At 43.9% G+C, this 13,989-nt stretch overlaps 1 protein-coding gene across 3 annotated transcripts in view; it reads right to left on the reverse strand.

Annotated features, from left to right (window-relative positions):
• SFXN1 (sideroflexin 1) overlaps nt 1–13,989 on the reverse strand; it is a 44,024-nt gene that overhangs the window by 12,930 nt on the left and 17,105 nt on the right. For all 3 annotated transcript variants that reach the window (XM_053299394.1, XM_053299393.1, XM_053299392.1), the window contains exons 3-8: nt 13,669–13,839; nt 12,481–12,579; nt 9,774–9,849; nt 7,681–7,766; nt 6,012–6,139; nt 5,074–5,123 (exon numbers count right to left, since the gene is read on the reverse strand). In XM_053299394.1, coding sequence (XP_053155369.1) covers nt 5,074–5,123; nt 6,012–6,139; nt 7,681–7,766; nt 9,774–9,849; nt 12,481–12,579; nt 13,669–13,839 — 610 coding nt within the window. The remainder of the gene's footprint in view (nt 1–5,073; nt 5,124–6,011; nt 6,140–7,680; nt 7,767–9,773; nt 9,850–12,480; nt 12,580–13,668; nt 13,840–13,989) is intronic.

Genomic DNA, 13,989 nt, shown 5'->3' on the forward strand with positions numbered 1-13,989 from the left:
CTGTGCAGCCTCTGAGACACCACTTCTAATGTGAGCCTTATAGAATTCTAACACCTTGCAAAGATCTACTCCTGATGTCTAGAGGCAAAAATCAGAAATACATTAAAGCCTGACACAGATCAGATGAGATCAAAATGGAATGCAGAATTGACAAGGCTGCTTCTGCCCCAACAATGAAAATGTGTACTCAGATCAAGCACCACATCATCTGTAGATCTCAGAATACATCTCATATCTAAAAATAATGCTCCTAGGAACACCAGAGGTGGACATCAGAGGTGGACACCATAAAGAGTAGTCAGAACAGGAGTAAGTGTACATACACACAGTGCTGAAGCAAACCTGGCACATAAGCTTTGGTGCTGTCCAGTAATATTTCCAGAACGGAGAGAAAGAGAAACAGTAACTGATTTTGTGGCTAGAATAACTGAACATCTTTCTGTTTCCAAGCAGTTCTTGAATATGTACCATTTGTACATATAATAAATATTGATAAATATGTACAGTGATGGCTCCATGGGGCACGGTTGTTGACTCAGAGGCTTGTACTATAGATGTGGTAGACTCAGTCTTTACCTGGAACAGAGTAGGGATGTGTAAGCCAGCTTGAGGTTGAACCAGCTCACGCTCGAACTGGTCCAGCTCAAGGGCTCATCCTTAAGCCAGACAGGGCCCAGTTTGGCTTGAGGTCAAACTGGACCCCACCGCCCTGGGCCATTCCGGGGCCATTCCAGGTTTAATTTTTTTTTTTAAAGAAAAAAATGATGAACTTACCGCCACTGTGGGGCTTCGGGTGGTGTTGCTGCCACCGTGGGAGGGAGTCTACTGCAGTTCCCCCTCCTCCTGCCAGCCTCCTCCAGTCTCAAATGGCCCATTTTGGGCCTCTCTGCACTGCTGGTGGCTATTTTGGAGGCCGCTGCATATGTGTGGAGCGGCCTCTAAAATGTCCACCACCAGCACAGAGAGGCCCCAAACAGGCCAGAAATGGTCCCACTTTGAGACTGGGGGCAGGGGAGGGGGACCCGCAGGAGACCCCAAGTGGCCATGACAGCACCCCGAGGCCCCACAGTGGCAATTAACCCCCATCCTAAGCTGGGCCCGAGCTGGTTCAGTCTTGAGCTGGACCAGGCCTGGCTCTAGAGTGCACAAAACTGGACAGGACCCAGTTCAGTTCGAGTCCAGTTTGACTTGAACCAAACCTGGTTTTCCGGTTTTGTGCACACTCCTAGACCGGAGGAATGATGTGAGAATACAATAGAACTGATAATGAGGGAATGCAGGGATTCAGACAGAGGGAAAGCTTCAGGAGCAACTCCTCACTTAATTTTTTGGGTGGTGGGGGCGGGAGGAAACATGTTTTAGGAACTGAAGATACAGTTTATAAGGTTTGGTGAAGGAGTTAGTAAAATGGGGATAAAATTCCTCAAATACTTGGCAAGGGGATCTACACCTGAGGGAATGTGTCATGTTCTGTAGCAGAGGAACACCAAAAATCACATCAAGAGCAGCTCCAAATACCTTAAAACCTTTGGTGTAATTCACAACAGAGAACTGCAAACAGACTGACTACATGAGTACCTAGATATAGAAGGCCAATAATCTACTTACCCACCAACATGTAATTTTTTTCCTTTACTCCCCCACCTCCTTCTTCCTTGGCTGTCCAGATTTATATGTTACCCCTTCTCCCACTGCATCTCTCACTCATTTCAAATTATTACATGCTAATTTATCAATGAACTAGGATGGACAGCCTGCATGCTATACAGATGAATTTTCTTTTTAATGACAAAGAAATGGAAACAAAGCAATAAAGAGTTAAACAAAAAATGTTACCAACTCTTAGCTTATAAACTGGGTATAATGATGCCCTATATCACAACTGATGTGTAACAAATGTGCTCCTGAAAAATGTTCCAGATATCATATATTATTTAGCTGGAGCTTGAACAAAATGTTTCTAAACCTGATGTTTTAAAAGGAAATATATGCCCTTTTTCCTTCTCTAAAAACTGTATTTACTCATTTTAAATATGTTGCTCAAGTTAACACCCACATTTCAGGACTGAAACTTACATTGGAAATAATGTAAATTGTGCTCCTGAAATGTGGGGACACAACTTTAAGTATCTGCACACTTGTGCTCTCTCACAAGACTGCCCTTGCTTCCACAGATGCTTGCAGCAGTATAACCCTGCACAGCATGTGGACCACTGCTGGACCATTCAATTGGGTATTTAACCCCATGTAGACTGCAGATTACAATTGCAATTTGTATAGTGCAACACAGTTCAGTGACCTCCACAACATTGCAACTTACTTTGTATTTTGCAATTGCAAATACAGCAGATGGCCCCCATGCATCTCTTATAGTTGTTCATCAGAAGTTTCTTTACAATACAGTATGTTAATAGTTAGAAGCAGCCAGGGGCATGGGACAATGGAGCAGTGGGGGGGGGGTGAGCATCCTTTGACCACCAGGGTATGGGGTGTGGGGTCAAGGCACCCCTTTACCCAGGGCACCCCCCTGCTCCTAACCCTCCCACACCCAGGTGGCAAGTTTGCCTGCTGGGAGTATGAGGCTCACGCCTCTCCTTTCTTGCCAGCATTTCATTGAAACTCTGGCTGGCTTGGGGTAGGGGTGTGAGAGCTGTCTTGGTTTGAGCTGGGCTCAACTTGTTTGGGGTTGAATCAGACTGGCTTGGAATTCTATCAGTAAAGGGGAATCTGGTGATTCCCCCCAGTAAAGTGGAGAGAAAGGGGACCTCCCTAAAGATAGAGCGGGCGGAAGGGGAGCAGTGGTCCCTCTAATTTTTTTCATCTCTGTGCAGAATGAGTTTTGTTCTAGGTGGCAATATCAAGCCAGTGTATAAGCACCTGCATTCAGAATGCAGCACCTCACTCTTAGCGAGGCAGAGAGGTGAAAAATTGAGCCAACCAGCATTTCTGTGAAGATATAAGGCCTGAACCTCCTCTTTTTGTGTTCCAGATTTCTGTATTGCATATGTATTTGCTTACTCCCTATGTTCTGTGTTTAAGAAAAAGCTGAGCAAAAACTCACAGCTCCTGTTCTACAGTCTGGTTTGGGAGGGAGAAGAGTTGTACTGGTTAAATTTTGGAGGGAAGTGGGGGTTTGATTTTATTAGATATGGTTTAAGATCATGGAAGGAACTTGAGTTGTTTTGAATGGGCTGTTTAGAAAAATTGGAGGGGGGAAAGAGAATAGGAGGCTTGCTTGTAGCAAAGAGTTAGTTGAAAAGCAGGGGAGCTAAATAGTTGAAAAGTTGGGGAGCTGAAGAGTGCAAGTTCAAGTTGGAGCTGAAGCTAGAGACTTGAAGAACCAGGGGAGAAGGGCTGAGAAGAGCTGCTGAAATTAGAGCTGAGAAATCACTGTGAGAGAGGAGCCGAAACACTCTGAAGAACTGGATCACTCTCAAAGAAGCTGAAAGAACAGTCTGGAATTGAACCACCAGGACTGGATAGAAAGAGCAAGATCTGAGGTTGAGAAAGCCAGGCTTGCTGCAGAAGTTGTCTAGAGGTGATTACAAGAAGACTTCTGGGAAGGACACTGAGCTAGGGCACAGTATTAGGTGCAGGTTAGATTGGATGCATTTCCCCCCTAATTTATTTGTTTCTTATGCTCATAGGGCTGCTATTTCTTTGTACTAAAATTTCCATAAGAACTACTGTTTTGAACTGAACTATTTTAAAGTAAGTTTTTATTGTGTTGAATTTAAAGATTTGTAGCTTAGAAAGGCTGTTTCACTAGACACAGCCAGAAAAAAAATACAAAAGTCGACTTGATGGCAGCAATGAAGCTTAAGATCACAGGGCTGGTTGAGACCAGGCTGTGACAGTTTCAAAGAAACACTGGCTCAAAAGGATCCCTAGTGGTTACTCCCCCTGCATCCACTTTGGACACAGGGAGTATGGTCAGTGCCCAGATGGGGCCATTCACCCCTGTTGCCAAGTGTCCCCACACCAGTCAGCAGGGTAGTGAACCTCTGACTGAGGAGGGGGAGCTTTGCAATGGAACTGAATAGCCCTGTCCCGGCACAGGCCACACCCCGAGTCTGACGTGGACGCAGGGTGTGTGGCTTGCGCATGCACGTGCTAATGCACGCAGAAATCAATGAAGAAGGGAGCTGTCAGTGGGACTTTGTCCCCCGGGGAGCTCCCTAAGTGCCTGGAAGCAGCCTTAACACTTAAAATACGTCTACAGGCTTTTGTCAATTAAAAATAAATAAATCAGTTTCATGTCAAACATAAATTTAAGTGGTTTGGGCAGATTCCTATTCTGGGAATGAAACTGACATGAAGTTGTTTCATCATTTTAGCAGCATTTTATACTGGCCCTAGACATAGGATTCAAGTAGATACGAAGTGCTATCCAAAGCGGTCTACATAGCACCCTCTGTATTTTTGTAATAGATAATGGAAAGCCAGGTTAGACATGATTCTTCTTGTAAAGCACTCTGCCAAATGTTAAGCATAAATCCTCTCATTTAAAGTTAAGGAGACACTATCTCATTCTAGGTAAGATTAAGAGTGTACATTCACACTCAGGTTCCAAAAGGAAGTTGCAGTGCAGAAGTTGCAGAGGAAGTTGCAGAGGAGGTCACTCAACTGTATTGTAAGTTTTCACAGACTTTTGCATGGAGGAAGCTGTCACAGAAGGCAATGTGAAGCAGTTGTGCATGGCAGCTGTTTAATATGCACCAGCTTTTGTGTTCCCTGTATGCAAGAGGGCATTAGAAGACAAATCTTGAATCTGAAAAAGACCCACTTAATTTTGGCCTACATGCTTTATCCAATTGATGACCCAGTATTACTGCTCATGAAAACAATGGAGCAGATCTAATCTGCATGACTGAATGAAGAACATTTTACAAGTTTTTTTTCTAGCTATGTTCACAAAGAGAATATTCCCGACAATAGAATAGGGAATAAGTAAAGATTTAGACATGTTCCTTTTACTGCTCTGTGCATATTTGAGGCTATTTCATTAAAATTGATCTCTTAATTGCATTTACTGTATTAAGGAAATGAATATATCTTTAGTAATAGGCTTACCTTTAAAAATGCCTTCTTTTCCAAAGTATTCATTATGAAGGGGGGAATGGCTAGAAAGTAAGAAAACAAATAACAGCTGCATGTCTAAACCTTACCAAACTGCCAGGCTATTCACCCAACTGGGAGGCGGGGAGGGCAAGCGGGCAGGGGAGAAGGTTGTGCTGGACTTACCTTTCCCCCAGATGATCTCCTTGCTTGCCTGGCTATGCGACTTGGCCGGGCGTGCACATGAGCAGTGCTCCCAGGAGCTGTGTGGCTTGCCAGAGGCTGGGACAATGCATCCTGGCCTCCAGGAATCCCACAATTCCTGTCCAATTCATAATGCCAAGCGCAATGCATTAGGAGATTCCTCTGTCTCTGTGTCTGCTCGGGCTGCAAGCAGCCTAAGCAAACACACAATACTGGCACCGAGATTAATGGCATGCTCGCACCCTTAACCTTAGCTAAGAGCTGGGACAAAAAGCAGGGCTAGGCTGGGTGGGAGCACTGGGATCAGGAGCAATCCCAGCACTCCACACAAGCAGCCTCACCTGGTTTGGCTGCTTGTTATAACAGCCTTTGTATCTAGTTGTTTATCACAGGAATCCTAAGCCTTGATAGGCTTACAAGTAGCATTAGAATCTATACTAATCAAGTGTGCACTGTGCAGGTATAAGATGGATGAATAGGAATTATGCAGGGGGTGTCTACTTGAATTTTGGACAGTACAGTTTGGCAGAAAAACCTTTAAATATTACTCCGTGGCACACTTGCTGCCTAAGGCTATTGCCTTACATGGGAAAGCTGTCCCTGTTAACAGGGGAGGAAGGGTGAAACCAAAGCTGTGTGGGAGCTGTAATCTGGGCATCCAGAGTGCATGACTGCAGCCAATGTTCTTAGAAGAACATGATTTTATCACTGCCACAATAAGCATGATGCTTAACTGAAGCTGACCTTACCCATGCCTGGAGCAGCCATAAGGATCCTGGAGATAACCACCTGCACAATAGCCTGTTGAGCAGCTTTGGCCGATTCACCTAATCGGTTTCCATTTTCATCTGTAATGGGAATACCATACTTTAGTTCCCTGTTGGGTTTAAGAAAAGAGAAGTGGGGGGGTGGAGAAAGAAAGAAAAGAAAGAGCTGAAAAACAGTTACTAGGTTTTATTCTTAAATGACCCCAAATGCTCAAATTATATATTTCCAGTGTCTAAAGATTATATTCACACAACACACACACACACGCACACACACACACACACACACACACACACACACACACACACACACTTTAGTTATATAGGCTTACTTTGTTAAATGCATAGTCTGGTTCTTTGGGGGCCAGCTTATGTAGGCCTTAGTTAACCTCTGTACAGGTAACTGCAGAGCTAATCTATGTCATATTTCCCCTCTCCCATATTTCCCCCCCGTGAAGACCAGTGTGAGGAGAGGCAAGGATTTACTATGGCTAGTGGATATAATCCACCTTCTATTCCTCTTGTGCTGCAGACACTCTTGTTATCCATGTCCTTGCAGTAAGAACTGATCTGCACAGGTCTCCACCCACACAGATCTGACTGTGCCCATCTGAAGCACAACAGGAGTAAGGCCATGGGATGGCACTCTGAGGCAAGCAAGTATCCTACTGCAGACCTTTTCCTCAGGATCAGTTTAGGTAGACAGCAACACAAAATACTCCTTGAATCATTAGATATGAGTGCAGCACGAGAACATGCCAAATGCAGGTATTCTATTATTTTGAATCCTGGAACAGTCCTCATGTCGACCTTGGTGGTGATGCATGCAGCATTTATTTAAATGATTTATATCCTGCTTTTCCCTTTTAACAGCAGACATGAAACAGTAAGGCATAATAATATACAATAACAATACAAACAGCCATTAGAACAGATGACAACTCTTTCCAGGGAAAGGAAGGTTTGATCAGTCATAGGATCATTTACCTCTCTCAAACTTTATGCCTTTCCATGTCTTCTTCCTCATCTCCCCACCCAAAATCCAGTCATCGTTCTAAAACCACCAAGGGCACCCGCATTAACTTCAATAATACTCTATTATCAACTTGTTAGTTTTTCAAGATGTGGGGCAGACTGCCCCCACCTCCCGCAAACCCCCATAGAGACAAAAGGAAGACTGGAAGACACAGACTTCCAGAGAGGGAGAGGATTCTATGAGGGAGAAAAGGCCTCCCTTCCCCCTGGAAAAAACTGCTACTTGTTCTAATGATGTTGCCAGGGTTGCAGTGATACCCCATTCACAGCTCTTCCCATTCAGCAGAAGGATAAATACTCACAACTGGGCAATAAAAAGCAACTGCTTCTTAAGAAACATTTTTCAAAGGAATTTGTATAGTCACGAGGACCGCCCACTCACCCTAAGAACAAGTGGATGGGGCTGGGATTGGGGGGCAGAAAACATTTTAGAACCCCCCTCAGTATAAAAGGTTTGGAAAATATTGCCTTAGTAGAACCTCCCTAGTTCTCTCAAAGCATCTATAGCTAGTCCAGGTACACAAGTCTCAGGCTGCTGGGACGCCCACACCAGACAAGGCCAGTTGTGTTATCCATGGCCAAGAAGCTCTATAATCAGCAATAAACTGTACCTTACCTTTGCCTCATTAATGGGATATTAATGCAATTAGCAGCAGCTACAGCAGCAAAAGGAACAAAACGTCCTATAAGGGGTGAGACATGCTGTAAAAAAGGAGACGAGAGTTATCTCATGATGATCAAACCCTGGAGTGTTTCTAGATACTCAAAGGGTGCCACTAAAATCTCCTCTATATTATTATTTTGCCACAAACTAATTTGAAGGATCTACGCAAAGGCACTGGGAAATCTGCAGACATGAGTTTGGCTAGCACTGGTATAGAGCTACACAACTTGGTCCTCCAGCTGTTTTTGGACGACAACTCCCATCATCCCCAGCTACAGTGGCCAACAGTCAGGTACAATGGGAATTGCAGTCCAACATCTGTAGGAGGGCAATAATTGTGCATCCTTTATATAGAGTGCATCTTCTAAAAGTAGGTGGGTCTATTCACACAACTGCATGGGTGGGTGGCGGGGAAGGCAGGGTTCAACCTACCTTCCCCTAGATAACCACTTTTAGCCCCTGCAGTGCGCAAGCCATGGGCCCACATGACCACACTGCCAAGAGCAGTGGGGATCAACAGAAGCTGGGACTCATTATCCCGGCCTCCAGGTATCCCACAGTGCACTGTATGCTGAGTGGGATGCACTGAGGGATTCCTCTAGGGCAGTGTTTCTCAACATCTTTGGAGTCATGGACCAGTATATTATCCGTGTGCAATTTCCCAGACCAGCAGTTAGTAAGGGGGTCACCCCCCTCACCCCCCCATCCCCAGGCACCCCCCCCCATGATTTTGGGCAGCTCTCTGGAACTCATTTCCAGGCAGCCCTCAATGCTGGATAATGTTCCTTTTGAGGAAGCGAAATGAACATTATCCAGCAAGGAGGGCTGCCTCGAAATGAGCTCCCACTGGCCCGAAATTGGTTTTGGGGGGGGAGGAGGGGGGTGATTTTTATTAGTGATGGCTCATGGACCGGTACCTAACACCTTGCGGACCTTCACCAGTCCACGGACCAGTGGCTGAGAAACACTGCTCTAGGGCACAGATGCTCTAGGCTCTGTCTCTGTTTCAGTATGAGCTACTAGTAGCCCTCACTGACACATGAGCCCAGGAGCCGGGTTTTAGCACTAGGTTTGGTGCCGCGGTGCAGCCGGGATCTGTGTGGATCCCCGCAGTTCTTACGGGCAGCTAAGCCCAGGCTTGGCTGCTTAATCAACTTGACATAAACATGTCAACTATGTCCTAAACATGACATAAACATGTTTGTGGACAGAAATCTTATGTTATTGTATGCTGTTTTGAGAGCTTCAGTTAGACAGCAGCTAAAAATACTATATTATCATCAGCCCAGTAATCAGGCTCAGTTGTTGATCAGACATCCTGCAGGTAGATACATGACCATTCACCTTGTCCCCAAAGTACAACTCTTTCCCACCCCCAAGAAGTTACTGCTGTGTGAAATTTTAGAAGCACAGCCATGTTAGTCTATTGCAGCAAACACAACGGTTAAGTTGTGTCTCCTTAAAGATTAACAGATTTATTGTGGCATGCATGCAGAGGACTAGTGGTCATAGGAAAACTTTTTTACAAGGTGAGATTAAAGAGTGAATGAACATATACTGAAACCACAGTTATCACATATAGGAGTCAATCTGCGGAACCCATCAAGATCAATCACAAGGTGCCAACAAGTCCGCAAACAAGTAGGAGAAGAAGTACGGTCTTGCCTAAGCAAGGCCATGAAGTGTCCTTCATGTTAGGTTTGAAGGTGTCACAAGCAGTGTTCCCTCTATGGCATGCACATGTGTGCACGCACACGCAGTGGTTTTTTTAATGCTCGCTCAGTTAATTTTAGATTCCATTCCATTTTAGGATGAATCAGGAAGGCCCCATTCTGAATGCACGTGAGCACACACTGTCTTGATACTGCTGCCCAGAAAAAAACTCATTTGGCACACATATGAAAAAAATTAGAGGGAACACAAGTCACAAGGCTCTTCATTGTGAAAACATTTAGTTAATGATTTGTATGTTATGCCAGGAGATTAACATTCTCTTTCTACCCCCCCCCAAAAAAAAGCAGTGTGAGGGGTGGGAATGGAAATACCTTAGTTAGTGCATTTAGTCCTAGAGCAGTTGCAACAGCACCTGTGGTGGCAGAAACATAGGCTGTTCCCAGCTGGCTAAAACAAAAATAAAAATGTTTGCACACACAACGCTGAAATATATTATTTGCAGGTGAAAGACAGCACTTCACCAGGATACAAAGTCAGGACAACCAATGATGTCCAGAAGAGTTTTCTTTTTCTCACTTAGGGTCTTGGGTTCTTCTGTCCCCTGGGGCATCTGGAACTGATACAGCAGCTAGGTGTTGTACATTTTCACCCTGATAACATTTCCCTTGAGATCACTTAGTGGAAGCATTATGCTTTCACTGGCACACCCTCCTTATGAGGCTAGGCTACAGCATCTGGGGCTCTTTATATTGGAAAAGAGGTGACTCGGGGAGGACATGATCAAGGTGTATAAAATGATGCATGGAGTAGAGAGGGTGGACAGAGAGACACTTTTCTCCCTCTCTCACAACACTAAAACCAGGGGTCACCCCATGAAACTGAAGGTCGGGAAATTTAGGACCAACAAGAGAAAGTACTTTTTCACACAGCGCACTATGAAATTCTTTGCCATGGGATGTGATGATGGCCACCAGCTTGGATGGCTATTAAAAGGGCTTAGGGTGGACAGGTCTATCAGTGGCTACTTGTCTGGTGGCTGAGGGCCATCTCCAGCCTCAGAGGCACAATGCCTCTCAATACCACTTGCAGGAGAGCAACAGCAGGAGAGAGGGCATGCATCTACCTCTTGCCTGTGGGCTCCCCAGAGGCATCTGGTGGGCCACTGTGTGAAACAGGATGCTGGACTAGATAGACCTTGGGCCTGATCCAGCAGGGCTGTTCTTATGTTCTTATGACTGAGACCCATACTTCAGTGGTAGACTACATGGTTTGCATGCAGAGTGGTCTCAAGTTCAATCCCTAACATCTCCAGTTAAAATGATTTCAGTTGGCAGCGCTTTGAAAGATGTCAGCCTGAGACTTTGGGGAACCACTGTCAGCCACAGCAGATAAAGCTACTACGTAGTTCTGTCTGCTCACAATATTTGGAGGCAAGAAAGACTCTCTCACCCTCCCAGCTAGTGAGTCTGTCTCCTACCTCCTCTGTAGAATGTTGCCTGGTTTGTTTCCCTGAGTAACCTGGGATGGTTTGCTGTCATTGTTACATGGCAAAACCAGCTGTTTTGACTATGCAAGTTGATCTACAGGAGAGGGGTGTGCATGGATAGACTGGCCTTATGGTCTTTTTGGCCCACCCCATGATGGAGGCCATTATGTAGCACATTCAGGTTTTGCTCACAGGGCAAAATATTTTGGGCTAAACACTCAACAGAATTAAAGAATGTTTTTTATTTTCCCCTGCCCTTGCAATAAAGAAGGTTACAGAGTATTCAGTTTTAAACTGTCTGGAACTGTGCTAAGACTCTTAAATGTCTTGGGTTCCAAGGAGATGGAGAAATATTGAGCCATATTCATCAGGGGCAGATAGTTTATTACATTTATATTTTGCCCTTCCACTAGGGAGCTCAAGGCAGCATATCCAGGCAGTCTCTTATCTAGGACTAACTGGACCCAGACCTGCTAAGCTCTAACAGGGCTGCCTACAGACTATGTCCAGGGTCCTGATAGTGGTTTGTTACTGGTTCTAGCTCTTGCAGGTACTGAAAGGAACAGCCTTGCCCTCTCTAGTCTTAGATCTCCCAAACTATCCCCATTCTCTTCCTTGCCATCTCTGGGCAACATCCTTATGTTCTCCAACCACAACCTTTCCCCCCCTGGCATTTTACCAGATTATAATTCTACACAACACTTAAAAAGACCCCCACTAGACCTCCAAGTACCAGAAAGACCCGGGCTAGAAAAGTTAATCATGCATGCCAGTTTGAAGTGCTCTGATTCTCACCAGCAGCAATCTATACTAAATGAGTAGAACTCAATAGTGACCTAAGTCATTTAAATGATGCAAATATGAATTTAAGTGTGATTATCAGCATGCAAAGAACTTGTTTTAGTATATACTTTTAGTACCAGATAGAAGTAACTCGGCAGCCATGCATCTAGTCATGTGTATTACTGAAATAATGTGAAACACTTTGAGCACTTGAAATGTTCTATATACAGGTTAAGTGTTATTGTTATTAAATTAGCATCATTTCTCTTTCCCATTATGTTTTACCTTGTGCTTACATGTCACCACGTCAAGCCATTCTATGAAAGACCACATTGCAAATTTAATTATCATCCTAAATAGACAATCTGAGATCCATTACTACCATAGCTGCTAAGAATCATTGAGGAGAAGCAGGGACCTCTGTTGCCTGGAGAAAGCATTCCTCAGGGGAGGGAAGCCTGCAGGACTGCTCCAGATCTGTGGTGCTTTGGTCCCTGCTTAAGAACTAAACCTTCATGCTAACCCTTCATGCTAACAGCCAGCCACCCCCCTCATCTCTACCTCCCCTTTCGGGGGAAGATTCTTTAGTGTGTGATCACTCCACCAGTTGGTGAACTAAGATGGCTATCACTAAGACGGCACAGCGTCCATGAGTAGTTAAGAGTACATTTCAACTCATTGCAATCATGTTTGCAAAACATTTAAACAATTTTCTGAGACAGCCCATATGTATATACTGAATTAAATCATCTAAACCAAGTACCTCTAATAAGTCATTTGAACTGTCTGAGCTAGCTTAACTTCTTTACCTGACAGTAATTGGAGCATCTCCACTCCTATTGGTATAGTTTACAATAGCATTGAAGGACTGGTTAATCCATTGCCAGAAGACCACCGCTGGAGTTGTCCTTAAAAAAAGGGAAGTGCTATTAATTTCCTTTAAAGTGATGAGACTGACATCTACTGTTGACTGATCATTCCTCATCCCAGAAAACTTACTCTGCAAATTAATAAGTCAGTTGGAAAGTTCTAGGTTTATGATACAATGGTACATATACAATTTTCAGTCAGAGGCACACAATATAATTACAGCAATGAGTGGACCTTTTTTTTTAGCCTACTTCCCTTAAGGAAAAGAAGCTTGTGAGATCACCCAGCTTTCTGTGTGTGTTTCCGTGTGTCCCCCTACTTTGCAATGCCAGAACTGATTTGATCCAAATTTGCTGCAGTTGTAGGGACACATAGGGACACCTCTATGGTGTTGTTTGTGATAATGTCGTCACAATCCACCAATTCAAGATGGTAGCCATTTGAGGAGCAAATGGGCTAATTTATGAACTGTCTAACCAATCTGAACCAATTCTGGCACAGTTGTAGGGACACATAGGGACACCTCAATGGTGTAGTTTGTGATGATGTCATCATCCCCAATTCAAGATGGCCAACACATGAATGTTTGAGGTGCAAGTGGGAACTGATCTGAACAAAATTTAGTACAGTTGTAGGGACACATAGGGACATCTCAACAGCATAGTTTGTGATGATGTCATCTACCCCAGTTCAAGATAGTAGACGTGTGAACGTTTGAGGCAGAAGTCGGCTAACTTGTGAAGATGGTAATTATCATTTAAGATTATTGTGAAAAGAAAGTAGGCAGATTAGTTCTGTATTACCAGACTTCTTGTATGTTTTTCAATAAAAGTGAAGGCATGTCAGAGAAAAGCTAATTCATTTCAAAATATCTAGCAACAATGGGTTGCTTTACAAACAATAAATTGACTACAAAGATTTCATTTTAAGTGTTTCATAAAACATTATACATTAAAGACACTGGGGCTATAGTATCAAACCTCTTTACAGTGCACCAAGCGGTTATGGGGCAGCTAACAAATAAAGTTTATTATTATTCCCACTCACTTCAGTGGGACTACAGGCTCATAAATGTTTTCCAGGACTACAGATTTATTCCATCCAAATATCAATTTATAATTACTTACCTATAAAAGGTCATCATGCAGCCTGTGATGGTCATGTTCATAGGCACCTGAGCAGACATTCGGCCAATCAAAACCATTTTTTCACCCGTATCTGGGTGGAATGCTGAATCATAGACATATTTTGCCCTCCACAGTTCATCTTCTGTCAACCCAGGGGCCAGAATACCTTGTCTTGGTATAAATGGTAAAAGGTACAGTCATAAATATGATATTCATAACATTAGATATTAATATGAAGGGGTGCCACAAATAAGAGTTGCATTTACTCCCCCCACCCAATGCACGGTTACATTTTCGTGTGAAATAGCTGATTATATGAAG

Source organism: Hemicordylus capensis, chromosome 2 (assembly GCF_027244095.1).
Source record: "Hemicordylus capensis ecotype Gifberg chromosome 2, rHemCap1.1.pri, whole genome shotgun sequence".
In the NCBI taxonomy this organism is placed as follows: Eukaryota; Metazoa; Chordata; class Lepidosauria; order Squamata; family Cordylidae; genus Hemicordylus; species Hemicordylus capensis.